The 26,016-nt window shown below is 47.2% G+C and overlaps 1 protein-coding gene across 2 annotated transcripts in view; it reads right to left on the reverse strand.

Moving 5' to 3' along the window:
* The window catches only part of MAPKAP1 (MAPK associated protein 1), a 318,576-nt gene that overhangs the window by 82,245 nt on the left and 210,315 nt on the right, over positions 1–26,016 (reverse strand). For both annotated transcript variants that reach the window (XM_063936818.1, XM_063936817.1), the window contains exon 8: positions 6,006–6,113. In XM_063936818.1, the coding sequence (XP_063792888.1) occupies positions 6,006–6,113 (108 nt within the window). The remainder of the gene's footprint in view (positions 1–6,005; positions 6,114–26,016) is intronic.

Raw genomic sequence — 26,016 nt, forward strand, 5'->3', positions numbered from 1 at the left:
GAGCGAATCGGGCCCCCATGGCCGCACCTCGTGTCTGTAAATAAAATTGAGTGTCAAAAGTGAAATAATTATGTGTCAAAATAAATTGAATAGCTTTTAACACAAAATTCCGCAGAGAGTCTGAGAGTTTACCCTGTTTCAAATAATAATCAACTGCTGTAATGCCTTTATCGTGGGGTATGTTGGAATATAAAGCCTCCACGTCACAAGTTAGCAAATAATATTTATTATTCCAAGTAATTTTATCTAAAATATTTAGAAACTGTTGTGTGTCTTTTATATACGATTTCAGACCCTCTACGTGTGTCTGTAAGTGATGATCAACAAAAAAGGACAAATTATTGGTGAGTGATCCCACTCCCGAAATTATAGGTCGCCCCGGTGGATTAATAAGGGTCTTGTGAATTTTTGGTAAAACATAAAATGTGGGTGTGATAGGGTGTGCACAAACTAAAAAATTACCAGTTTCACGAGATATAGAGCCATCCTCCTGAGCCCAATCCAATAATTCTGTTAATTGTTTATGGAACAGGGTCGTGGGGTTTGAGCCTATTTTGCGATAGAATTTCTCATCCTGCAATTGTCTGTAACATTCCGACATATATTGCTCTGTGTCTAAGACCACAACCCCACCCCCCTTATCTGCCGATTTTATTACAATTGATAAATCACTTTGCAATATTTTAAGCGCCTTACGTTCCCCAGGGGTGAGATTATCCCAGTACTTAGACTCCTCAGATTTCTCACATATTGCTCTAAAGCTAGCCAGTGTGGATTTGTAAAAACTGTCCACATATGGACCCTTATATGTAAGGGGATAAAATAATGTTTAAATATAGTCCACGTGATGCCAGCGTTGAGAACCGGGAAATAATCAGTCAGATGCTTTTAAATAAAGTGCTGCGTAAAATATAGCAGAAACAGTGATTTAGCCTCTTGCGGAGACAAGCATGACACGCTGCTTACTGCACTGGCTAATGCAGGACCTAAAAGCCACAATCTCTGGATTTCAGCGACAGATTAATGAAGACGTCATTGTTTTGTTTAAATGGAAGTGTCTTGCGATATGAGAGCAAATAAACTTGCCTTTATGTAGAGAATTAATATAATTTAGACTGAAAATGCTTCTATATTCCACTAGTGCTAGACAAGAGATTAATAACTGTAAGCATAAATGACTAAGTAATACCATAAAAGAAATAACACAAACAGCTTGCAGATCTTCTGCCAAAAATGGTAAAGAAAATGGGCCTCCTCCAAAAAATACTTGTTTCATTGGTACATTAACCCAACGTGTTCCAGAATGTTAATTAACCTAATAAAGTAACACCACACTTAGGGGGTATCCAGTTACCCACAAAAAAATGTTAGCACGAAAAAAAACAACTGGCTTTTATTCCAATTTTTGACCGATAGCTATTATCAGGCTAACCAATAATAGCCCTACTTTCACACAGACACAAAAAGGATCCGGGATAAGCACCCGGATCCATGTGTTTTAACCGCTATGATTAGGAAAATAGTTCTTTTATCTGGAGTTTTTGTTGTTGTTTTTTTGCTGCCTTGGGCAGGTGAAAAAAAAAATCCCCAATAATTTACCGGGCTAATTGGATAGCTCCTGCGGATCAACTACCCACAGTAAATTACTGCAGCTAACTGGATACTGCCCATACTCTTATCTGAGAAAATAGTCCTACGTTTTTTTTCCTCCTCCCTGACACTTTTGACACCCTGCAGACACACTAATACCTCATCCAAACAGAGATGCTAATGTAGGAAACTTTTGGTCTAGCTACAGTATATTGGGCCAAATTCAGACCTGATCGGTGCTCTGCGTTTTCGCACAGCAGCCGATCAGGTCTGAACTGAGCATGCACCAAGCGCTGCCTCATGTCAGACAGCCGACGGCTGTCTCAGCCCTGCGATCGCCTGTGCCTGATTGACAGGCAGAGGCATACGCTGGGCCGGAGGGGACAGGTCGGCAGCGCGTGGCCGCCGTTTAAGGGGCGCGGTCCGGGCAACGCAGATGTGCCTGGACCATGCGGGGGGTGGGCGGCGGCAGCTGCGTGACGTCACACGCAGCCGCTGCGACCCTCACAGTGACGGGTAGCTCCCTGCCAGTGCGCAGGAGCTGTGCTGGTAGGGAGCTACTTTTCCAGTACAAAAGCATAGCCCTGCGATGCTTTTGTACTTGTGTGACGGGGCAGGGCCTGAAATGCGGGGCGGACTAGCCCTGTGCTGGGCATCACCGCCCCCGCATGTCAGGGAAGCAGATCGTAGATGTGCTAAAGATATCATACCGAACCCTTGCTACAAATGCAACAATACAATCTTTTATATGGAGGGTCAATAAGCTACAAGGCAGGGGAAGCAGAGCCTCACCTGTCATACTGCAGCACTCTAGAGATTTGAGTATAAAAATTATTAAAATTTTACAAAAAAGATATTTAGAACTTATAAATATCAACTTTGTATTATTCATGTCATCTTTGTATTATTGTAATCATTTTTATGCTCAAAACTCACTACCAAATCATACATGAGTGTGTAAATCTGGCTGTGATACTATCCAGTGCCACCCCAGCCGTTAACCTCACCGCTCCTCACTGGTTCCATCTGGACACATCCTTGAAGGAAAGTATGCTTGATTTTGCAAAAACATGCAAAATTCCCCCTTCCGTAATTACTCTCAATGTACACAGCTGCACATTGCCTAAGGTTCTGATGGACCCTCAAGCTTAGCAGAATCTCCCCCCATAGAAAGATACATTGCAGAAAAGGTTAAGATGAACTTGGAAAGTGATCAGACCATTGTGAGAGCAATTAGACAGGCAAAGACCTATCTTTTTAGCTTCAATAATAAAATGTAAAAAAAAATACAGGGTGACTTGAATCCAAAGCAGACACCAATATCAGCTATACCTAGATATAGTGGTGCGGGAGTTGCATATATAGTATACAAGCCGTGAGTTATGATGGCAATAAGTAATGACATGTACATCTTAGAACCTACAGTATCAGACCAGTTTGAGCCTATCATTGATATGCTTTACCAGCAATGTATGTACAACATACAGTCCTGCTTCCAGCAGGAACAGAGACGTTTAGCAGACAGAAAACATGGCGGCTTATTATTTTAATGTACTGGTATTTTGCTTAATGAAAATTCTTAATTGTAATTCAATTAATTACATACACAGAGTCCCCAGTTACAGCTCCCAATAAGACATTGGCTTTTCAAACAGGTCTAAAGGCACTTAACCAATTTTAATATATTAAGACCAATTTCCCTTGAATACTAATTAGTTCTTAATGATAAGATGAGGAGGGGAGCATCGTAGAAAGCAAGCGGCAGGATATAAAATTCAATTAGCCGTGTAGAGGATGCGCCTCTGCACAACTTGTATTTTAGAGGGTGGAAAGGGCTGGTTTCCGAGCTTGTAAATCTCTGGGATATTTGGGGGAAGAGGACAGGCTCTGTCTCTATAAAAAGACGTGGGGGAAGAGGAACGTGTGTAATACATAATCTGGTTTGTGTTCAATTAGATGGCTGCAACCCCCTTGTATATATTACATCACAAGCGTACAGTGTTACACACGGCTTGGTGAATGATGAAACACTTAAATGCTGGAAAATTTTTGGCAAACAATACAGATATACATTACTTTATAAGCAGCACATGCAGTGTCAGACTGGGGCATGAAGGCCCCACCGGGGAATGCAGTGGTAGGGGCCCATGTTTAGGGGTGTGGTCAGTCTCCAGAGGGGGTGTGGCCAGCCGCTACATTGATTTGCCTTACCATTAGTAAGTGCATGGGCTGGGCCCCTTGACAAATATATAAATACCGCTAGTTCGTGCATGATGATGTACCAGATTAATAGCAGCAATGCACTGTAGAGAATACATCATAGTCCTATCCGGTATAATGTAATATATGTATAATTCAAGTGCACAGTCTGGAAACTGATCACTAGAGGAGGAGGAGGGCCCCCAGGCAGTGGGGCCCACCGAGGGTTTCCTCTATACCCCTGTGGGCCAGTCCAATCCTGAGCACATGTAAGCAGCCTTATGGGCTTGTTACCATGTCATTTACTATCCTAGTCACTGAAGAAAATTCATACCAAAATATATATCAATATGGAGTATTGCAAACTTCTAAAATACAACTATAGAATTTATATGCCCATCATATCTGGTGCAGGGGATTATGGATCATGCATATTACTGCTATTATAGTCTTATATCAGTTTCTGAAGGTGTAATATGCTGCTGATCCCTACACACTGCAATAGTCATAAAACAAACTATTGCACAAGGTAAACCTTAAAGGCCCTATACCTGCGATCCGCCGGATAGCGGATACGGCCGACCCGGCAGGGGGGGGGGGGGGTTGGGAGGGGGTGTGTGTCAGTGACGGGGGGAGTGAAGTTTCTTCACTCCCCCCGTCACCCGGCTCCATAGCAGTGCATGCAAATATGGACGAGATCGTCCATATTGGCCTGCATGCACGAGCGACGAGGCACCAGCGATGAACGAGCGCGGGGCCGCGCATCGTTGCTGCCTCCACACTGAAAGATATGAACGGTATCTCGTTCATATCTTTCAGTAATATCGCCCAGTGTGTGCCCGTTCATATCTTTCAGTGTGGAGGCAGCAAATTACTGGTAATGGCAATGTAGGATTCTAAGCTACTTCCTGTAGAAAATATACAAATAAAGTATTCAGAATAAAACAGACGTATAATTGCCATTTACCTGTCAGTCCTTTGAGCCTGTGAACTGCCCACTGGCATTCAGAACATGAACATAGTCTATCTGTAGGTAGGATTCTGTTTCTGCAACAATTCTCTCTCTCTTATTTGGTCTGGGAAGAGCTATTATTTGTTTATTAACAGCTTTTATTAAAGAGCCTACATATTACAAAACCCTTAATAGAGAATATTTAACCACTCACATCAATCTCTTCCCCAGTGGAGCTTTCAGGCTGCAGAATCAGTCTCATTGATGAAATGATAATGATGTTTCTCAGAACTCTACTACAGACACTCCTATCTAGCAACCCCGAGCAACATGCCACCAACTAGGCAACCCTATTACTGATTAATGATGCAGTTACTCATACCACTGCAGATAACGCTGCTCCGCACTGTTCCTGTCAAGATTGCCACTCTGTGCTGCCCCCGTCGAGAATGGCGCTCTACGCTGCCCCCGTCGAGAATGGCGCTCCACGCTGCCCCCATCAAGAATGGCGCTCCACGCTGCCCCCTTCGAGAATGGCGCTCCACACTGCCCCCATCAAGTGTGCCGCTCATCGTTTCCCCCGGCGACAATGCCGCTCCGCATTAAGACTGCTGCTCCGCACTGCCCCCATTGAGACTGTTGCTCTGCGCTGCCCCCATTGAGACTCCCGCTCCGCGCTGCCCCCGTTGTGAATGCCGCTCCACCCTCATCCAGAATGCCCCTCCACCATCATCCAGAATGCCGTTCCGCTTGATTGTTCATGATGCAGTTTCAAAGGGCCCCTATGCTGTTTAACACTGCCCCTGTAAATAATGCGATTTCCACATTGCCCATGTTAATAATGCAGTCTTACGGAGCTCCGCTAATCATGTATTAACACACCTAGTGTATTGGACATTTACATAATACTCCAAAAGTATAAATGTCTGCACTGCTCTACACTTAATAGTACTAGTATCTAAGTAAGAGATGAGATGAATGCAGTTTGTACTAATATGTAATGTATTCCGTTTCCATCTGCTCATGACCCCTTCATCTGTTATCTAGAGATTCTCATTTCAGCTGTGCTGGAGTCAGACCCTCCACACAGATCCGTCATGACCGAGATAAACAGGACCCTGATACCTCGTATGTACAGAGTGAGTCAATCAATCACAGTTCATGGGCATATTCTCCTAGCTAGCAGATCTGAGAACCAACAACCCAAATTACCCAGTGTGAGAGTCTGATTTCAGAGCCTACACACCAGAGAGAGGACACTTACTGTTCTCTCTGACCAAGCAGAACTCCACAGAATTCTGACTCTCCAGCGTACGATCCAGGTCTACCGGGACATTCGGCTGGTTCTGCTTCTCTAGCCGATACTGGGGACCTAAAATACAAGAAATGACTGAGTACAATACAATGTTTATTAGGTAACATACATATACATTTCTCACTGTGTAGCAGGTGTGGGGCATAATGCCCCTATAAATGAGGCAACACTGAATATTGGGGCATTAGGACAAAGACAAAATGCACCACATCGTTCCGTATCTACAGTGTATGGTTAGACAGTCACTAGGTCGACATGCATTACCATGGTCATTAGGTCGATATGAAAGGTCGACAGGTGCAAAAGGTCGACATGCCAATGGTTGACACATATGGTCAACATGAGGTTTTTAAAAACTTTTTTCATACTTAACCATCCATGCAGACTACAATTGGGAATAGTAACTTGTGCCGAGTGCAGCGGTAGCAGTGCGAGACACCTTGCCCAAAGCATGGCGAGTGAAAAGAGCTATGTGAGGGGACGGGGGGCACCAATTGGGAGTCTACGTGCTCAGACGGTGAATACTACATAATTAAATTTTTTTGCAAAAATATTGTGTCGCCCTTTTTTTCTGCGTCAACCATTTTCCATGTCGACCTTTTCCTGTGCCAACCTTTTGCACCTCTCGACCTTTCCATGTGTCGACCTTTCACAGGTCGACTTAAAGATCATGTTGGCCTTTTGTCCATGTCAACCTTTTCACTGTCGACTATATGGTGTCGACATAATGATTGTAGACCTTCTTAATGTAGATCTATTGATCCGTAACAGTCATTCCATGCTGGCAGCAACTACTGAAATAGAATGAGTGTGTGTCCGTGATACGCTGGAGGGCCTAGCGCAACACAGCAGAATTACTGTAGTCTCAACTAAATTTCCACCTGACATAAATATAGCATTATACATATACAAAACCTAAGCAAAGTAAGTTCCCAGCTATTTATATAGACAAAAAACTCAATGCATTCATTGCTGAATACAGTTCCGCCAATAATAAAGTGCAATGATCAAGTGGATTCCACAGTACGGTTGGAATTTACAGTTCAAATGTATTTGCCAGCATTCGTTGTGCATACGCCAATTTCTCTTACATCAAATTCAAGCTATTTATCCAATTGGAGATCGAATTAAACCAAAAATTCTTAAATTCTGACTTTTGCAGCAATAACACGAATCTGCATATCAATTTGATGAACTACGGTCACATGCTGGACACTAGCAACACTTGTATTGAATAGTTCTGAACGGAAACACAGATGGAAGAGGTTAAGCGTCTCGCAATAGGAGCAAGGCCTCAGGGGAGTTCCTATTCTGGAGCACTGTGGCTGGAGCTGGACCGGGGTCTCCTTGCGACACCATACAGGAGACTGCAGGCCTCCTGTACCCTTTACAGAGATCTTAAAAATGTCAGCGGCCTGTGAGGAAACAAGTTTGTTTATGTGGCAGCAGGAGGCGTTTATGTGAGGTAGTAATGCGGTCGTCAGGAGAGAGCCGGCCGGAATGATTGATCTACTGCACAAACACGCCTTGTTCTGCGTTAGGAGCACATTTAGCTATGGGCTCACATAGCCAAGGTCCAAGCACTGACCGCCAGCCAGGAATCACTGGACTGTCATTGGAGCTTGAGATTGTAAAACTAAATTAAATGTTATCAGAATATAGCTCTGAGGTGTTCTACACAAATCTGAAATTTCAACAGTTTCATTATACATGTGTAGGGAGGACACGGCCAGCAGGAATAATTTTATGCAATACATTAAAGTGTCCGTTCAATGACCACTGATATTCTTGAATTGTGCTTTATAATCTTTGTACGTTTAGGGCTCAATTTACAGAGCTCTTGCTGCAACCAACACTTTTGAGAAGCAAACAATAAAGGGAATTATGTAATACATCAGAAAATTATTGTTACAGGTAGATAAAGTAGCAACATATAATAAAGAGCTATTATGAGCAAAAATGGTGTCATTAGTATTTCATGAAGCTTTGTTCACATTACAAATATAGGCAATGTGCCCAGTAAAGCACTGGGTGTATAGTCACTAAAGTGCGGGTTTACAGAGGTGTAGATGTTGTCCATAGCAACTAATCGGATTCTAATTCTTTATTCAGCACCTTCTAGAACAGTGATGGCTAACCTTGACACTTCAGCTGTTGTTGAACTACATATCCCAGCATGCCCTGCTACAGTTTTGTTATTTGGCCATGCTAAAACTGATGCAGGGCATGCTGGGATGTGTAGTTCAACAACAGCTGGAGTGTCAAGGTTAGCTATCACTGTTCTAGAAGATAATAGCTAGAATCTGGTTGCTATGGGCAACACCTCCACTTCAACATAGCACTTTAGTAAATATACCCCCTGGTGTCTGGAAGGGTCGCTCTTTAGCCACAGTTGGAGTCAGTGCCAGGTACAGCAATCGGAATAGAGAGCCACGCAAGGCCCTGGTAATAAATGGGGGCATGGCCTGAAAAGTGGGTGAGTCCATGCCCCCTAAATATAATAGAATGTAAAAAAATAAATATTGCAGTGTAGCGTAGTTGCCATGCGCACTCCACAGGGTGTGCCATTCTAATCCAGAAGGGCTGGGGGGAGGGCACCCGCTTCCTACCTTACTTGTGATATTTGGAAAGATGGCGCATGAGCACTAGAGAGCAAGGACTTTGACACAGTTCCAGAGTCTTTGCTTTCAATGTGTGGGCGCCATCTTCCCGTAGATATCACTGGGAGGACGGCGCCAGCCTTAAGTACAGGTATACTCAGGAGAGGGGAAGGGGAGTGCGCACTCGGGCCCCTCCAGTAGCCCGGGTAATTAGTACTCACCCACCCCTCTCTCGGCACCACTGGGCACAGCATTAAGTATATCAAACAGAATGAGAAACACATTGCAAATACAGTAGTCCAATGGGGAATGTGTCCTGAGGACAGGTATCTCCACGCAGAAATCATCTACTCAGGACTCTACTTCAGTGTTGCTCTAGGACATAAAAAAAACAAAACAGATCTTCCCACCATTCGAAAAGCGCACTAACAGAGAGAACATAATATATTTCTATGGCATGCTTACACTGGGTGCAGACTAGTGGTTGATAAAATATTAGCATCAGTTTTATCGGCCATATTAAAATAGACCATCATGCTGACTGCTCTAGTGCCCATGGATAAGCTGCCATTTTGTTTCAGCGGCAAAAGCAGACATCTTATTTCCACTACCCAGGTGAACAAATACAGAGAAAAATGCTAAAGGGAATTTAGGAAAGAACAATTGCTTTCCCAAAAAATGTGAAAATAGCCTCTTAAAATGACAGCATGCAGTGGCGCTCACTCTAAATACATGTGGCCAGCTGTCTGGAATCACTATGGAAAATCCGCCACCGTCACTTCTTATTTGGAGGAAAAAGTTATCCCTTCAGTCAAGGTTTGAAAAAAAAAAAAAAAAAAAAAAAAAAAGGAAGAAAAGGCCCAGTCTAACTTTTATCTGAGATAGTGATGTCTGTAAACTCTCTCTCTCTTTTCTGCTGACAAGCGGGAGCTGAGATAAGATTGGAAGCGAGGCTCACTTTGCTGGGATAAATAAATAATCAATACTCATCTAAATGGAAATGAGGAACAGCAACCCCCCCCCCCCCTTTCACACCACCACCTTCTGATAACAGGACCCCTTATCAGGGATCCAATTTTTCAGGCCTGGGCCTTATCAACATCACTCAGCTCTGAGGTAATGTGCAGGAGGGAAGGGGGGAAAAATCCTGCTGCTAAATTGAAGCGATTGAATGAGATCAGTTTAGTGAGGTGTTGGTTACCCGCAGTTCAAATGTTTAGAAATGCAATTTTGCTCCCATTATGTAGCAGAGGAGGTGAGAGATACGCAGGGAAATGCTCCGGGCATTAATGTGACAGCAACTTAACTCTTCAGCCCCAGAGCGGCCGGCAAACTATGGCTGATTTCTTTGGTACATTGCCTTTTAGCTTACAGTATCTGCTCCCAACTGACCTACAGACCACCCTTCATTAGCAGACACAATGGAAAGCTATTCAAAAGAACCCCTAGATAATACTATTTATTTATCCAGTACATCGTCTTATAATGTTTCTAATGACAGACCCACGTCACTGTCAGAAAACAGAGCAAAACCATGTAACTACGAATTCCAGAACCATTTGTGAAATTTGCATTACATCAGAGGCGTCACTAGGGTTGGTGTCACCCGGTGTGGTAACTCATGGTGTCACCCCCCATGGACCTCCTCCCCTATCACACCATAAGGAATCCTTGCGGGGGGAGGTGATGGGGCGGCGACGCACCGTTTGAGGGGCGTGGTCCGGACAACGCAGACGTTTCTGGACCATTTGTCGGGCGGGCCGCAGCGGTTGCTTGACGGCACACGCAGCAGCTGCGACCCAAAAGATGGCGGCCCGGCAACTGCCTTCACAGCTAGGCTGCAGAAGCAGAGGGCTACCCTTAAAATGCGAGCACATCTCTGTATAGCAATGCACTCGTGTATAAGCAGGGGGGGGGCGGACGCAGCATGTGGGGCGGCCTTGCCCTGTGCTGGGCGGCCCCCCCTCATGCTAGAGAAAGCAGTTGTAGTTTTGCTACTTTTAGGGGGAGATTCAAATGTTTGAAAAGTCGGTTGGGTGTCTGTTTTTTCCTGTCTATTAGATAGGAAAAAACAGACTCCCAACTGACTTTTCAAATAATTGAATAGCCCCCTTAGCATACTAAACATATGGTGAAATGTGGTGACATGTGGGGAAATGGGATATCATGTGGGGATATGGGGTATCATGTGGTGTCTTGGTGGTGACATGGGGTATCATGTGGTGACATGGGGTATCACGTGGTGTCTTGGTGGTGACATGGGGTATCATGTGGTGTTTTAGAGCTGACATGGGGTATCATGTGGTGTCTTAGAGGTGACATGGGGTATCATGTGGTGTCTTAAAGGTGACATGGGGTATCATGTGGTGTCTTAGAGGTGGCATGGGATTTACTTGGTGGTGGCACTGATTAACCAATTTCCCCTAAACAGCAACCGCAAACATATCCCTGTCCAAGAACCCATTACTGAAGCCCCCCCCCCCCCCCGTTTCCGTGCATCCATTACCCCATCTCTCCCCAATTCATTATCAATCCCGCCTCCCAACACCCATTAATCCACCCACACTATCAGCTCACATAAAGCTCCCCTCACACAGCACCACCCATACTACGCTCAAACGGGACCCATACTACGCTCACACAGCAGCACCCATACTACGTCACACAGCACTCATACTACACTCAAACTGCACCCATACTACGTCACACAGCACTCATACTACACTCAAACTGCACCCATACTACGCTCACACAGCAGCACCCATACTACGTCACACAGCACTCATACTACACTCAAACTGCACCCATACTACGCTCACAGAGCAGCACCCATACTACGCTCACACTGCACCCATACTACGCTCACACAGCAGCACCCATACTACGCTCACACAGCACCCATACTACGCTCACACAGCACCCATACTACACGGCACCCATACCACTCTCACACAGCACCCATACTATGCTCACACAGCACCCATACTACACGGCACCCATACCACTCTCACACAGCACCCATACTATGCTCACACAGCACTCATACTACTCTCACACAGCACCCATACTACACAGCACTCCTATTACGCTCACACAGCGGCCATACTACGCTCACACAGCACCCATACTACACGGCACCCAAACCACTCTCAAACGGCACCCATATTACGCTCACACAGCACCCATACTGCACTCACACGGCACCCATACCACGCTCACACAGCACCCATACCACTCTCACACAGCACCCATACCACTCTCACACAGTACCCATACTATGCTCACACAGCACCCATACTACTCTCACACAGCACCCATACTACACAGCACTCATATTACGCTCACACAGCGGCCATACTAAGCTCACACAGCACCCATACTACACGGCACCCATACCACTCTCACACAGCACCCATATTACGCTCACAAAGCACCCATACTGCACTCACACGGCACCCATACCACTCTCACACAGCACCCATACTACGCTCACACAGCACCCACACTACACGGCACCCATACCACTCTCACTCAGCACCCATACTACACAGCACCCATACTACACTCACACAGCACCCATACTACACAGCACCCATACTACTCTCATACAGCACCCATACAATGCTCACACAGCACCCATACTACTCTCACACAGCACTCATACTAAACTCACACAGCCCCAATTAGCCCCCCCACCTAGCACTCAACCCAACAATTTGTACATCCCAATGCCCATTAACACATTCACCCCCATACAGACACACACACACATACGTTTCATAAATCGATTCTGCTCATCGTGGAGCATTTACAGAAGTTACCAGGCATCATGCATCAATATCAGCAGCAGCTCCTTCCTCCTGTAGGATAGTGTGGGAGGCGGAGCTTGTGTGTGTCACTGTCTGGCTCAGTCAGGACCCGAGTGGACTCTGGAGGGGAGGGGCGGCCAGAGCACTGCCTGCACGGCTCTGTGGCTGCTGCCTGCTGATCTCACGGACAGGTGAGAATGTCGGGCTTTAGGAGGCGGGGCCTGGGAGGAGGGGGTGTGGCCATAGCCGTGGACCATACTTTGTCTTTGTCAGTCAGGGGATGGGGGTGCGTGCGTGTGAGTATGCAGGTCGCTTTGGTGTCACCCTATTGAAGGGTGACACCCGGGTGCGGGCCGCACCCACCTCATGACGCCACTGCATTACATCAATGAACTATGGTCACTGAAATCTGATCATCGGATGGCTGCAATTACACTGTTAAGGGACATAGGAGAATGTTCAACAATGTTAACTGGGTTTATTTTACTTTCTAGGGCAACAGTCCTTCCTTAGCTTTGCTATGCAGGATAGATTCTGATGAAAGAGAAGATACTCTTTCATCAGGAGTCCAACCCTTCCGTATCGCCAGCACTAATACATCAAGTGCAACCTGAATCTAATCAAAGAGACAATACTGAAACAATGACACCGCATCAGCTATGCTTCCCGGCAAATTAAAAGTATACCCTTTGGGGTACTTCTTGCAAATCACATATGTATGGACACTTGTTTATCACATAGGTATGCCTATTCCATTCACTACGGCAAGATTAGCGTAGAGACCATCCTAACACACATACTGTATGGTATATGCTTGAACTTACCTCTTCTTGCGCAAGGCCGGCACTGCCATTAAACCTAGGAAGTTGTCTAGAGAGCCATGGGTAAGGGGGTGCCTAAACCACTGGATGTGGGGTAGCATCAGTCAGTGTTACTAATGCCCCCACTAATGCCGCTGAGTTGAAGCAGGCTGCTGAAGGTTCGAGTTGCTGCTCCCCAATACCTCTATCCGAGGGTCAGACCTCCAACTACTGCAAGTGCACAATGCCCAAGTGCAGGGTAGCGACACCACCCTGCACTGGATATGGGAGAGTGGTGCCCACCTGGGCTTTTTTTTTGGGAAAAAAATAAGAATTTACTCACCGGTAATTCTATTTCTCGTAGTCCGTAGTGGATGCTGGGAACTCCGTAAGGACCATGGGGAATAGACTGGCTCCGCAGGAGACTGGGCACTCTAAAGAAAAGATTAGGTACTATCTGGTGTGCACTGGCTCCTCCCTCTATGCCCCTCCTCCAGACCTCAGTTAGGGAAACTGTGCCCGAGCGAGCTGACATTACAAGGAAAGGAAATTTGAATCCAGGGTAAGACTCATACCAGCCACACCAATCACACCGTACAACTTGTGATAACCTTACCCAGTTAACAGTATGAACAACAACTGAGCCTCACTCAACGGATGGCTCATAACAATAACCCTTATTTAAGCAATAACTATATACACGTATTGCAGAAAGTCCGCACTTGGGACGGGCGCCCAGCATCCACTACGGACTACGAGAAATAGAATTACCGGTGAGTAAATTCTTATTTTCTCTGACGTCCTAGTGGATGCTGTGAACTCCGTAAGGACCATGGGGATTATACCAAAGCTCCCAAACGGGCGGGAGAGTGCGGATGACTCTGCAGCACCGAATGAGCAACACAAGGTCCTCCTCAGCCAGGGTATCAAACTTGTAGAACTTTGCAAATGTGTTTGAACCCGACCAAGTAGCCGCTCGGCAAAGCTGTAAAGCCGAGACCCCTCGGGCAGCCGCCCAAGAAGAGCCCACCTTCCTTGTGGAATGGGCTTTTACTGATTTTGGATGCGGCAATCCAGCCGCAGAATGAGCTAGCTGAATCGTGCTACAGATCCAGCGCGCAATAGTTTGCTTTGAAGCAGGAGCACCCAGCTTGTTGGGTGCATGCAGGATAAACAGCGAGTCAGTCTTCCTGACTCCAGCCGTTCTGGAAACATATATTTTCAAAGCCCTGACTACGTCCATTAACTTGGAGTCCTCCAAGACCCGAGTAGCCGCAGGCACCACAATAGGTTGGTTCAAATGAAACGATGATACCACCTTTGGGAGAAATTGGGGACGAGTCCTCAATTCTGCCCTGTCCATATGGAAGATCAGATATGGGCTTTTACATGACAAAGCCGCCAATTCCGACACACGCCTAGCCGATGCTAAGGCCAACAGCATGACCACTTTCCACGTGAGATACTTTAGTTCCACGGTCCTAAGCGGCTCAAACCAGTGGGATTTCAGGAAATCCAACACAACGTTAAGATCCCAGGGTGCCACTGGTGGCACAAAAGGGGGCTGAATATGCAGCACTCCCTTAACAAACGTCTGAACCTCAGGCAGTGAAGCCAGTTGTTTTTGAAAGAAAATGGATAGGGCCGAAATCTGGACCTTTATGGACCCCAATTTTAGGCCCATAGTCACCCCTGACTGTAGGAAGTGCAGGAATCGACCCAGCTGGAATTCCTCTGTAGGGGCCTTCCTGGCCTCACACCAAGCAACATATTTTCGCCATATACGGTGATAATGCTTTGCTGTCACGTCTTTCCTAGCCTTGATCAGCGTAGGAATAACTTCATCCGGAATGCCTTTTTCAGCTAGGATCCGGCGTTCAACCGCCATGCGGTCAAACGCAGCCGCGGTAAGTCTTGGAACAGACAGGGCCCTTGTTGCAGCAGGTCCTGTCTGAGAGGCAGAGGCCATGGGTCCTCTGTGCGCATTTCTTGTAGTTCCGGGTACCAAGTCCTTCTTGGCCAATCCGGAACAATGAGTATTGTTCTTATTCCTCTCTTTCTTACTATTCTCAGTACCTTGGGTATGAGAGGAAGAGGAGGAAACACATATACCGACTGGTACACCCACGGTGTCACTAGGGCGTCCACAGCTATCGCCTGAGGGTCCCCTGACCTGGCGCAATATCTTTTTAGCTTTTTGTTGAGGCGGGACGCCATCATGTCCACCTGTGGCAGTTCCCATCGCTTTGCGATCTGTGTGAAGACTTCTTGATGAAGTCCCCACTCTCCCGGGTGGAGGTCGTGTCTGCTGAGGAAGTCTGCTTCCCAGTTGTCCACTCCCGGAATGAACACTGCTTGCACGTGATTCTCCGCCCACCGAAGAATCTTTGTGGCTTCCGCCATTGCCATCCTGCTTCTTGTGCCGCCCTGGCGGTTTACATGGGCGACCGCCGTGATGTTGTCTGACTGAATCAGTACTGGCCGGTTTCGAAGCAGGGGCTCTGCTTGACTCAGGGCGTTGTAAATGGCCCTTAGTTCCAGTATATTTATGTGTAGAGAAGTCTCCAGACTTGACCACAGCCCTTGGAAGTTTCTTCCCTGAGTGACTGCCCCCCACCCTCGGAGGCTTGCATCCGTGGTCACCAGGACCCAGTCCTGTATGCCGAACCTGCGGCCCTCGAGAAGGTGAGCACTCTGCAGCCACCACAGAAGAGACACCCTGGCCCTTGGGGACAGGGTGATCAGCCGATGCATCTGAAGATGCGATCCGGACCACTTTGTCAGACAGATCCCACTGAAAGATCCTCGCATGGAACCTGCCGAAGGGAATGGCTTCGTATGAAGCCACCATCTTTCCCAGGACTCGCGTGCAGTGATGCACCGATACCTGTTTTGGTTTCAGGAGGTCCCTGACCAGAGATGCTAATTCCTGGGCCTTCTCCACCGGGAGAAACACCTACTTCTGTTCTGTGTCCAGAATCATGCCCAGGAAAAGCAGACGCGTCGTAGGAATCAGCTGCGACTTTGGAACATTCAGAATCCAGCCGTGCTGTTGCAACACTTCCTGAGAGAGTGCTACGCTGATCAACAACTGCTCCCTGGACCTCGCCTTTATGAGGAGATCGTCCAAGTACGGGATAATTATAACTCCCTTCTGCCGAAGGAGTATCATCATTTCGGCCATTACCTTGGTAAATATTCTCGGTGCCGTGGACAGGCCAAACGGCAACGTCTGGAACTGGTAATGACAGTCCTGTACCACAAACCTGAGGTACTCCTGGTGAGGTGGGTAAATGGGGACATGCAAGTAAGCATCTTTGATGTCCAGCGACACCATAAAATCCCCCTCTTCCAGGCTTGCAATAACGGCTCTGAGCGATTCCATTTTGAACTTGAATTTCTTTATATAAGTGTTCAAGGATTTTACATTCAGAATGGGTCTCACCGAACCGTCCGGTTTCCGTACCACAAACATTGTGGAATAGTAACCCCTTCCCTGTTGAAGGAGGGGGACCCTGACAATCACTTGCTGGAGGTACAGCTTGTGAATTGCCGCCAGTACTACCTCCTTTCCATGGGGGAAGCTGGCAAGGCTGATTTGAGGTAACGGCGGGGGGGAGTCGCTTCGAATTCCAGCTTGTATCCCTGAGATACAATTTGTATAGCCCAGAGATCCACCTGTGAGCGAACCCACTGGTTGCTGAAGTTTCGGAGACGCGCCCCCACCGCACCTGGCTCCGCCTGTGGAGCCCCAACGTCATGCGGTGGACTTAGTGGAAGCAGGGGAGGACTTTTGTTCCTGGGAACTGGCTGCATGGTGCAGCTTCTTACCTCTACCCCTGCCTCTGACAAGAAAGGATGCACCCCTGACCCTCTTGCCTTTTTGGGAACGAAAGGACTGCATTTGATAATACGGTGCTTTCTTAGGCTGTGAGGAAACCTGAGGCAAGAAAGTCGACTTTCCAGCTGTCGCTGTAGACACGAGGTCCAACAGACCGTCCCCAAACAATTCCTCACCCTTATAAGGCAAAACTTCCATGTGTTTTTTAGAATCAGCATCTCCTGTCCATTGCCGAGTCCATAAGACCCTCCTGGCAGAAATGGACATAGCATTAATTCTAGAGCCCAGCAGGCAAATGTCCCTCTGAGCATCCCGCATATATAAGACGACGTCTTTGATATGGCCCAGGGTTAGCAAAACAGTATCTCTGTCGAGGGAATCTATGTCGTCTAACAGAGTATCTGTCCACGCTGCTACAGCACTACACATCCAGGCTGAAGCAATAGCAGGTCTCAGTAGAGTACCAGAGTGTGTATACACTGACTTCAGGATAGCTTCCTGCTTTCTATCCGCAGGCTCCTTTAGGGCGGCCGTATCCTGAGACGGCAGGGCCACCTTTTTAGATAAGCGTGTCAGCGCCTTGTCCACCCTAGGGGATGTTTCCCAACGTAACCTGTCCGTTGGCGGGAAAGGGTACGCCATCAGTAACCTCTTAGAAATCACTAATTTCTTATCAGGGGAACTCCACGCTTCTTCACATAATTCATTTAATTCATCAGATGGGGGAAAAATCACTGGCTGCTTTTTCTCCCCAAACATATAAACCCTCTTGGTATTAACAGGGTTAATCTCAGAAATGTGTAATACATCTTTCATTGCAATAATCATGTATCGGATGGCCTTGGTCATTTTAGACTGTAAATGTGCCTCATCATCGTCGACACTGGAGTCGGACTCCGTGTCGACATCTGTGTCAACCATCTGAGATAGAGGGCGTTTATGAGCCCCTGACGGTTTCTGAGTCGCCTGGGCAGGCGCGGGCTGAGACCCCGGCTGTCCCAAGGCTGCAGCGTCATCAAACCTTTTATGTAAGGAGTTTACATTGTCATTTAAGACCTTCCACATATCCATCCAATCAGGTGTCGGCCCCGACGGGGGCAACACCACACTTATCTGCCCTTGCTCCGCCTCCACGTAACCGTCCTCATCAAACATGTCGACACAGCCGTACCGACACACCGCACACACACAGGGAATGCTCAGACTGAGGACAGGACCCCACAAAGTCCTTTGGGGAGACAGAGAGAGAGTATGCCAGCACACACCACAGCGCTATATAACACAGGGATTCTCACTGATAATAAGTGATTTACCCAATAGCTGCTTTATATGTCTTATTTGCGCCTAAATTTATGTGCCCCCCCTCTCTTTTTAACCCGTCTTGTACCTGGATACTGCAGGGGAGAGTCTGGGGAGCTGCTTCCAGCGGAGCTGTGAAGAGAAAATGGCGCTGGTGTGCTGAGGAAGAAGGCCCCGCCCCCTCAGTGGCGGGCTTCTATCCCGCTTTCTGTGTGAAAAAATGGCAGGGTTTTTTACATATATACAGTGCCAGACTGTATATATGTATTTTTATGCCAAAAGGTACTTCAATTGCAGCCCAGGGCGCCCCCCCCCCAGCGCCCTGCACCCTACAGTGACCGGAGTGTGTAAGTGTGCTGGGAGCAATGGCGCACAGCTGCGGTGCTGTGCGCTACCTTAATGAAGACAGGAGTCTTCAGGCGCCGATTTCGTCGTCTTCAAGCTTCTGTTCTTCTGGCTCTGCGAGGGGGACGGCGTCGCGGCTCCGGGAACGGACGATCGAGGACAGGTGCCTGTGTTCGAACCCTCTGGAGCTAATGGTGTCCAGTAGCCTAAGAAGCACAAGCTAGCTGCAAGCAGGTAGGTTTGCTTCTCTCCCCTTAGTCCCACGTAGCAGTGAGTCTGTTGCCAGCAGAAGCTCACTGAAAATAAAAAACCTAATAAATACTTTCTTTACTAGCAAGCTCAGGAGAGCCCACTAGGAGCACCCAGCTCTGGCCGGGCACAGATTCTAACTGAGGTCTGGAGGAGGGGCATAGAGGGAGGAGCCAGTGCACACCAGATAGTACCTAATCTTTTCTTTAGAGTGCCCAGTCTCCTGCGGAGCCTGTCTATTCCCCATGGTCCTTACGGAGTTCCCAGCATCCACTAGGACGTCAGAGAAATAGAGGTTCACTGAATTTTTTGCATCAACATTACAAGTAGTAGCAAAAGCTACAACAAACCATACAAAATACAGAGAATATGAAGAAGGGTGGGGTGGGGGGGAAGACAGTGTCCACCATCAGCAGTACATGATATATAGTAAAGTTGACATGGTAGCAAACAGAAATGGCAGAAAACAGTGACAACGTATACAATTCCTAGGGAAAGTTCTAGTATAATCACTGAAAAGGTCCAATTTGGGAAAAAATGCGTAGGTGGGTTGGTGGGCTGGGTGTTTGGGGTAGGGGCTCTGCTGCCTTGGCCTGTGGATTGATCAGGATGGGAATAAAATAAATAGCTGACAAAGGGAGTTCAGCCAAAAATGTTTAGTCCAGGAGGACCAGGTTCTCCTAAAGCTACTATGCAGAAGAGCTGTGATACATTCCACATAGTATGTTAGCCAAATGTCACTAATGGTGGCGGTGAATGATGGGGGATTACATTGTTTCCAGCCATTTAGCGTATTCAGGATATGGTATATACATCTCTGGGAACGCTGAGCTGCATCTGTACGGGACTAGAAATTAATGAGTGGAGAAGTGGGTCTCTGAACACCGGTGACAGACTTTATAAGGGAGCAGCATGGGAGTTTCAGGCATGTCCATCACCTGCCCGGTTCTAATGCTTTTGCAGTTGGGGTAATTCCTATCTGTCCATGTGAGAGTGATTGTGTGCCAGCAAATGGATCACTGATCCCTATCCCTCCAGTACTTTCCCTTCATGGTTAAATCCTATCAGACACATTAAGGTTCTATAAAATGTCTCTGAAAGTTTTTCCAATATAAACTTATTAACAGCTAGGTATTTCCTTTTCCGCAGTGAGTGCCAATAGTAAAGATTATGTCTTTCCAGCTGGAAGTTTTTAAGGAGGAAATACCTACATCAGTCAATACAAAGTATAAATACATTACGTGGCCGCTTACTGAGCAGTATTTTGCAATATGTAAAAAATATGTTCCACGTCCTGAAACGACACCGTATTTGCAAATGTCTTTTGACTATAGGGATATATTTATACAATTAGGTGGTGGGGATACATAGTGCAAGCATAAATCAATATGCAAAACGTACAACCTACTGTAAGTCTGTAGCGCTCTGATCTCTGGCACATAGATGCAGGCATACAACCTGTTTCGGTATCCAGAAGACAGATCGACACTGTCTAGGTAGACAGTCAATAGGTTGACACCATATGCTCGACAGGTACAAAAGGTAGACAGATGAAAGGTTGACAGTGGTTAAGGTCGACAGGTTCAAAAGGTCAACATGAAAATGGTTGACACACAAATGGTCAATACACGTTGATCATACATGTTGACCATTCATGGTCAACCTAAACACTGCCAATCTATTAATCCACAGCCACTTTATTCCTAGAATGTGTTGCAACATACTGTAAAGGACCCCAGAAACTAGAACAATATCGTGCCTTTTGGCACAATATTAACGCGTCGGGCCAACGTATCGCGAGTAAGTGGACTACATCATGTGTGCTCCACTTACGATTGCGATCTGAGGTGCGCTCCCAGGGGTCGTAAGCAGGGCTTTCAGATCTTACCTGCAGTAGGTAAGATCTGGCTCTGTTGTTTGCGATGAGGGTGCTTAACGTTAGATCACATGCGATCTAACGTTAGCACATCATGAGTCCAGGAGCTGCTGGCGGGGGAGTTGAAGAGGTAGTGTATGGGGGTCTTAACCCTTTTACCACCATAATCAAAAATGCATTGCTCTATTGTCAGCAATTGCTATTTTGATTAACACTATGTAGTTCCCAGCAGACAAAAGTGCTGGCACTAATGTGATTTAGCCGTGTGCACTAACAATGCAGAGATTTTTCATAATGGAGGTAACTTTCAATGGTTTGATTTATTTATTTATTCAACCAACCAACCCACATTAAACAGACATTAATACAACTCTTATGGTGGGTACACACTGATAGATATATCTGCAGATCAATTGATCTGCAGATATATCTATGGACGGATTGGGCAGTGTGCTGTGCATACACACTGCCCGATCCGTCGGGGACTGACGTCATGAACTGTCAGTCACCGCCGGCTGCTGCAGCTTGTGTACGGGCAGTCAGCTGGTCCCCCTAACACACACAGCGATGCGCCAATATATCGGTAGATATATTGTCCGTTGGCTGTGCTGCAGGGCCGATGCGATATGTCTGTGAACGATGGAGTTCACAAACATATTTGCTGTACACACTGGCCGACGGTAGAGATGTGCACTTGAAATTTTTCGGGTTTTGTGTTTTGGTTTTGGGTTCGGTTCCGCGGCCGTGTTTTGGGTTCGACCGCGTTTTGGCAAAACCTCACCGAATTTTTTTTGTCGGATTCGGGTGTGTTTTGGATTCGGGTGTTTTTTTCAAAAAACACTAAAAAACAGCTTAAATCATAGAATTTGGGGGTCATTTTGATCCCAAAGTATTATTAACCTCAAAAACCATAATTTCCACTCATTTTCAGTCTATTCTGAATACCTCACACCTCACAATATTATTTTTAGTCCTAAAATTTGCACCGAGGTCGCTGGATGACTAAGCTAAGCGACCCTAGTGGCCGACACAAACACCGGGCCCATCTAGGAGTGGCACTGCAGTGTCACGCAGGATAGCCCTTCCAAAAAACACTCCCCAAACAGCACATGACTCAAAGAAAAAAAGAGGCGCAATGAGGTAGCTGTGTGAGTAAGATAAGCGACCCTAGTGGCCGACACAAACACCGGGCCCATCTAGGAGTGGCACTGCAGTGTCACGCAGGATGGCCCTTCCAAAAAACACTCCCCAAACAGCACATGACGCAAAGAAAAAAAGAGGCGCAATGAGGTAGCTGTGTGAGTAAGCTAAGCGACCCTAGTGGCCGACACAAACACCTGGCCCATCTAGGAGTGGCACTGCAGTGTCACGCAGGATGGCCCTTCCAAAAAACACTCCCCAAACAGCACATGACGCAAAGAAAAAAAGAGGCGCAATGAGGTAGCTGTGTGAGTAAGCTAAGCGACCCTAGTGGCCGACACAAACACCGGGCCCATCTAGGAGTGGCACTGCAGTGTCACGCAGGATGGCCCTTCCAAAAAACACTCCCCAAACAGCACATGACGCAAAGAAAAAAGAGGCGCAATGAGGTAGCTGTGTGAGTAAGATAAGCGACCCTAGTGGCCGACACAAACACCGGGCCCATCTAGGAGTGGCACTGCAGTGTCACGCAGGATGGCCCTTCCAAAAAACACTCCCCAAACAGCACATGACGCAAAGAAAAAAAGAGGCGCAATGAGGTAGCTGTGTGAGTAAGATAAGCGACCCTAGTGGCCGACACAAACACCGGGCCCATCTAGGAGTGGCACTGCAGTGTCACGCAGGATGGCCCTTCCAAAAAACACTCCCCAAACAGCACATGACGCAAAGAAAAATTAAAGAAAAAAGAGGTGCAAGATGGAATTGTCCTTGGGCCCTCCCACCCACCCTTATGTTGTATAAACAGGACATGCACACTTTAACCAACCCATCATTTCAGTGACAGGGTCTGCCACACGACTGTGACTGAAATGACGGGTTGGTTTGGACCCCCACCAAAAAAGAAGCAATTAATCTCTCCTTGCACAAACTGGCTCTACAGAGGCAAGATGTCCACCTCATCATCATCCTCCGATATATCACCGTGTACATCCCCCTCCTCACAGATTATCAATTCGTCCCCACTGGAATCCACCATCTCAGCTCCCTGTGTACTTTGTGGAGGCAATTGCTGCTGGTCAATGTCTCCACGGAGGAATTGATTATAATTCATTTTAATGAACATCATCTTCTCCACATTTTCTGGAAGTAACCTCGTACGCCGATTGCTGACAAGGTGAGCGGCGGCACTAAACACTCTTTCGGAGTACACACTTGTGGGAGGGCAACTTAGGTAGAATAAAGCCAGTTTGTGCAAGGGCCTCCAAATTGCCTCTTTTTCCTGCCAGTATAAGTACGGACTGTGTGACGTGCCTACTTGGATGCGGTCACTCATATAATCCTCCACCATTCTTTCAATGGGGAGAGAATCATATGCAGTGACAGTAGACGACATGTCCGTAATCGTTGACAGGTCCTTCAGTCCGGACCAGATGTCAGCATCAGCAGTCGCTCCAGACTGCCCTGCATCACCGCCAGCGGGTGGGCTCGGAATTCTGAGCCTTTTCCTCGCACCCCCAGTTGCGGGAGAATGTGAAGGAGGAGATGTTGACAGGTCGCGTTCCGCTTGACTTGACAATTTTCTCACCAGCAGGTCTTTCAACCCCAGCAGACTTGTGTCTGCCGGAAAGAGAGATCCAAGGTAGGTTTTAAATCTAGGATCGAGCACGGTGGCCAAAATGTAGTGCTCTGATTTCAACAGATTGACCACCCGTGAATCCTTGTTAAGCGAATTAAGGGCTCCATCCACAAGTCCCACATGCCTAGCGGAATCGCTCCGTGTTAGCTCCTCCTTCAATGTCTCCAGCTTCTTCTGCAAAAGCCTGATGAGGGGAATGACCTGACTCAGGCTGGCAGTGTCTGAACTGACTTCACGTGTTGCAACTTCAAAGGGCAGCAGAACCTTGCACAACGTTGAAATCATTCTCCACTGCGCTTGAGACAGGTGCATTCCACCTCCTATATCGTGCTGAATTGTATAGGCTTGAATGGCCTTTTGCTGCTCCTCCAACCTCTGAAGCATATATAGGGTTGAATTCCACCTCGTTACCACTTCTTGCTTCAGATGATGGCAGGGCAGGTTCAGGCGTTTTTGGTGTTGCTCCAGTCTTCTGTACGTGGTGCCTGTACGCCGAAAGTGTCCCGCAATTCTTCTGGCCACCGACAGCATCTCTTGCACGCCCCTGTCGTTTTTTAAAAAATTCTGCACCACCAAATTCAAGGTATGTGCAAAACATGGGACGTGCTGGAATTTGCCCAGATTTAATGCGCACACAATATTGCTGGCGTTGTCCGATGCCACAAATCCACAGGAGAGTCCAATTGGGGTAAGCCATTCCGCGATGATCTTCCTCAGTTGCCGTAAGAGGTTTTCAGCTGTGTGCGTATTCTGGAAACCGGTGATACAAAGCGTAGCCTGCCTAGGAAAGAGTTGGCGTTTGCGAGATGCTGCTACTGGTGCCGCCGCTGCTGTTCTTGCGGCGGGAGTCCATACATCTACCCAGTGGGCTGTCACAGTCATATAGTCCTGACCCTGCCCTGCTCCACTTGTCCACATGTCCGTGGTTAAGTGGACATTGGGTACAGCTGCATTTTTTAGGACACTGGTGACTCTTTTTCTGAGGTCTGTGTACATTTTCGGTATCGCCTGCCTAGAGAAATGGAACCTAGATGGTATTTGGTACCGGGGACACAGTACCTCCAACAAGTCTCTAGTTGGCTCTGCAGTAATGATGGATACCGGAACCACGTTTCTCACCACCCAGGATGCCAAGGCCTCAGTTATCCGCTTTGCAGCAGGATGACTGCTGTGATATTTCATCTTCCTCGCAAAGGACTGTTGGACAGTCAATTGCTTGGTGGAAGTAGTAAAAGTGGTCTTACGATTTCCCCTCTGGGATGACCATCGACTCCCAGCAGCAACAACAGCAGCGCCAGCAGCAGTAGGCGTTACACGCAAGGATGCATCGGAGGAATCCCAGGCAGGAGAGGACTCGTCAGAATTGCCAGTGACATGGCCTGCAGGACTATTGGCATTCCTGGGGAAGGAGGAAATTGACACTGAGGGAGTTGGTGGGGTGGTTTGCGTGAGCTTGGTTACAAGAGGAAGGGATTTACTGGTCAGTGGACTGCTTCCGCTGTCGCCCAAAGTTTTTGAACTTGTCACTGACTTATTATGAATGCGCTGCAGGTGACGTATAAGGGAGGATGTTCCGAGGTGGTTAACGTCCTTACCCCTACTTATTACAGCTTGACAAAGGCAACACACGGCTTGACAAATGTTGTCCGCATTTCTGTTGAAATACTTCCACACCGAAGAGCTGATTTTTTTGGTATTTTCACCAGGCATGTCAACGGCCATATTCCTCCCACGGACAACAGGTGTCTCCCCGGGTGCCTGACTTAAACAAACCACCTCACCATCAGAATCCTCCTTGTCAATTTCCTCCCCAGCGCCAGCAACACCCATATCCTCCTCATCCTGGTGTACTTCAACACTGACATCTTCAATCTGACTATCAGGAACTGGACTGCGGGTGCTCCTTCCAGCACTTGCAGGGGGCGTGCAAATGGTGGAAGGCGCATGCTCTTCACGTCCAGTGTTGGGAAGGTCAGGCATCGCAACCGACACAATTGGACTCTCCTTGTGGATTTGGGATTTCGAAGAACGCACAGTTCTTTGCGGTGCTTTTGCCAGCTTGAGTCTTTTCATTTTTCTAGCAAGAGGCTGAGTGCTTCCATCCTCATGTGAAGCTGAACCACTAGCCATGAACATAGGCCAGGGCCTCAGCCGTTCCTTGCCACTCCGTGTGGTAAATGGCATATTGGCAAGTTTACGCTTCTCCTCCGACAATTTTATTTTAGATTTTGGAGTCCTTTTTTTACTGATATTTGGTGTTTTGGATTTTACATGCTCTGTACTATGACATTGGGCATCGGCCTTGGCAGACGACGTTGCTGGCATTTCATCGTCTCGGCCATGACTAGTGGCAGCAGCTTCAGCA

This window comes from Pseudophryne corroboree, chromosome 8 (genome assembly GCF_028390025.1).
Source record: "Pseudophryne corroboree isolate aPseCor3 chromosome 8, aPseCor3.hap2, whole genome shotgun sequence".
NCBI lineage: Eukaryota > Metazoa > Chordata > Amphibia > Anura > Myobatrachidae > Pseudophryne > Pseudophryne corroboree.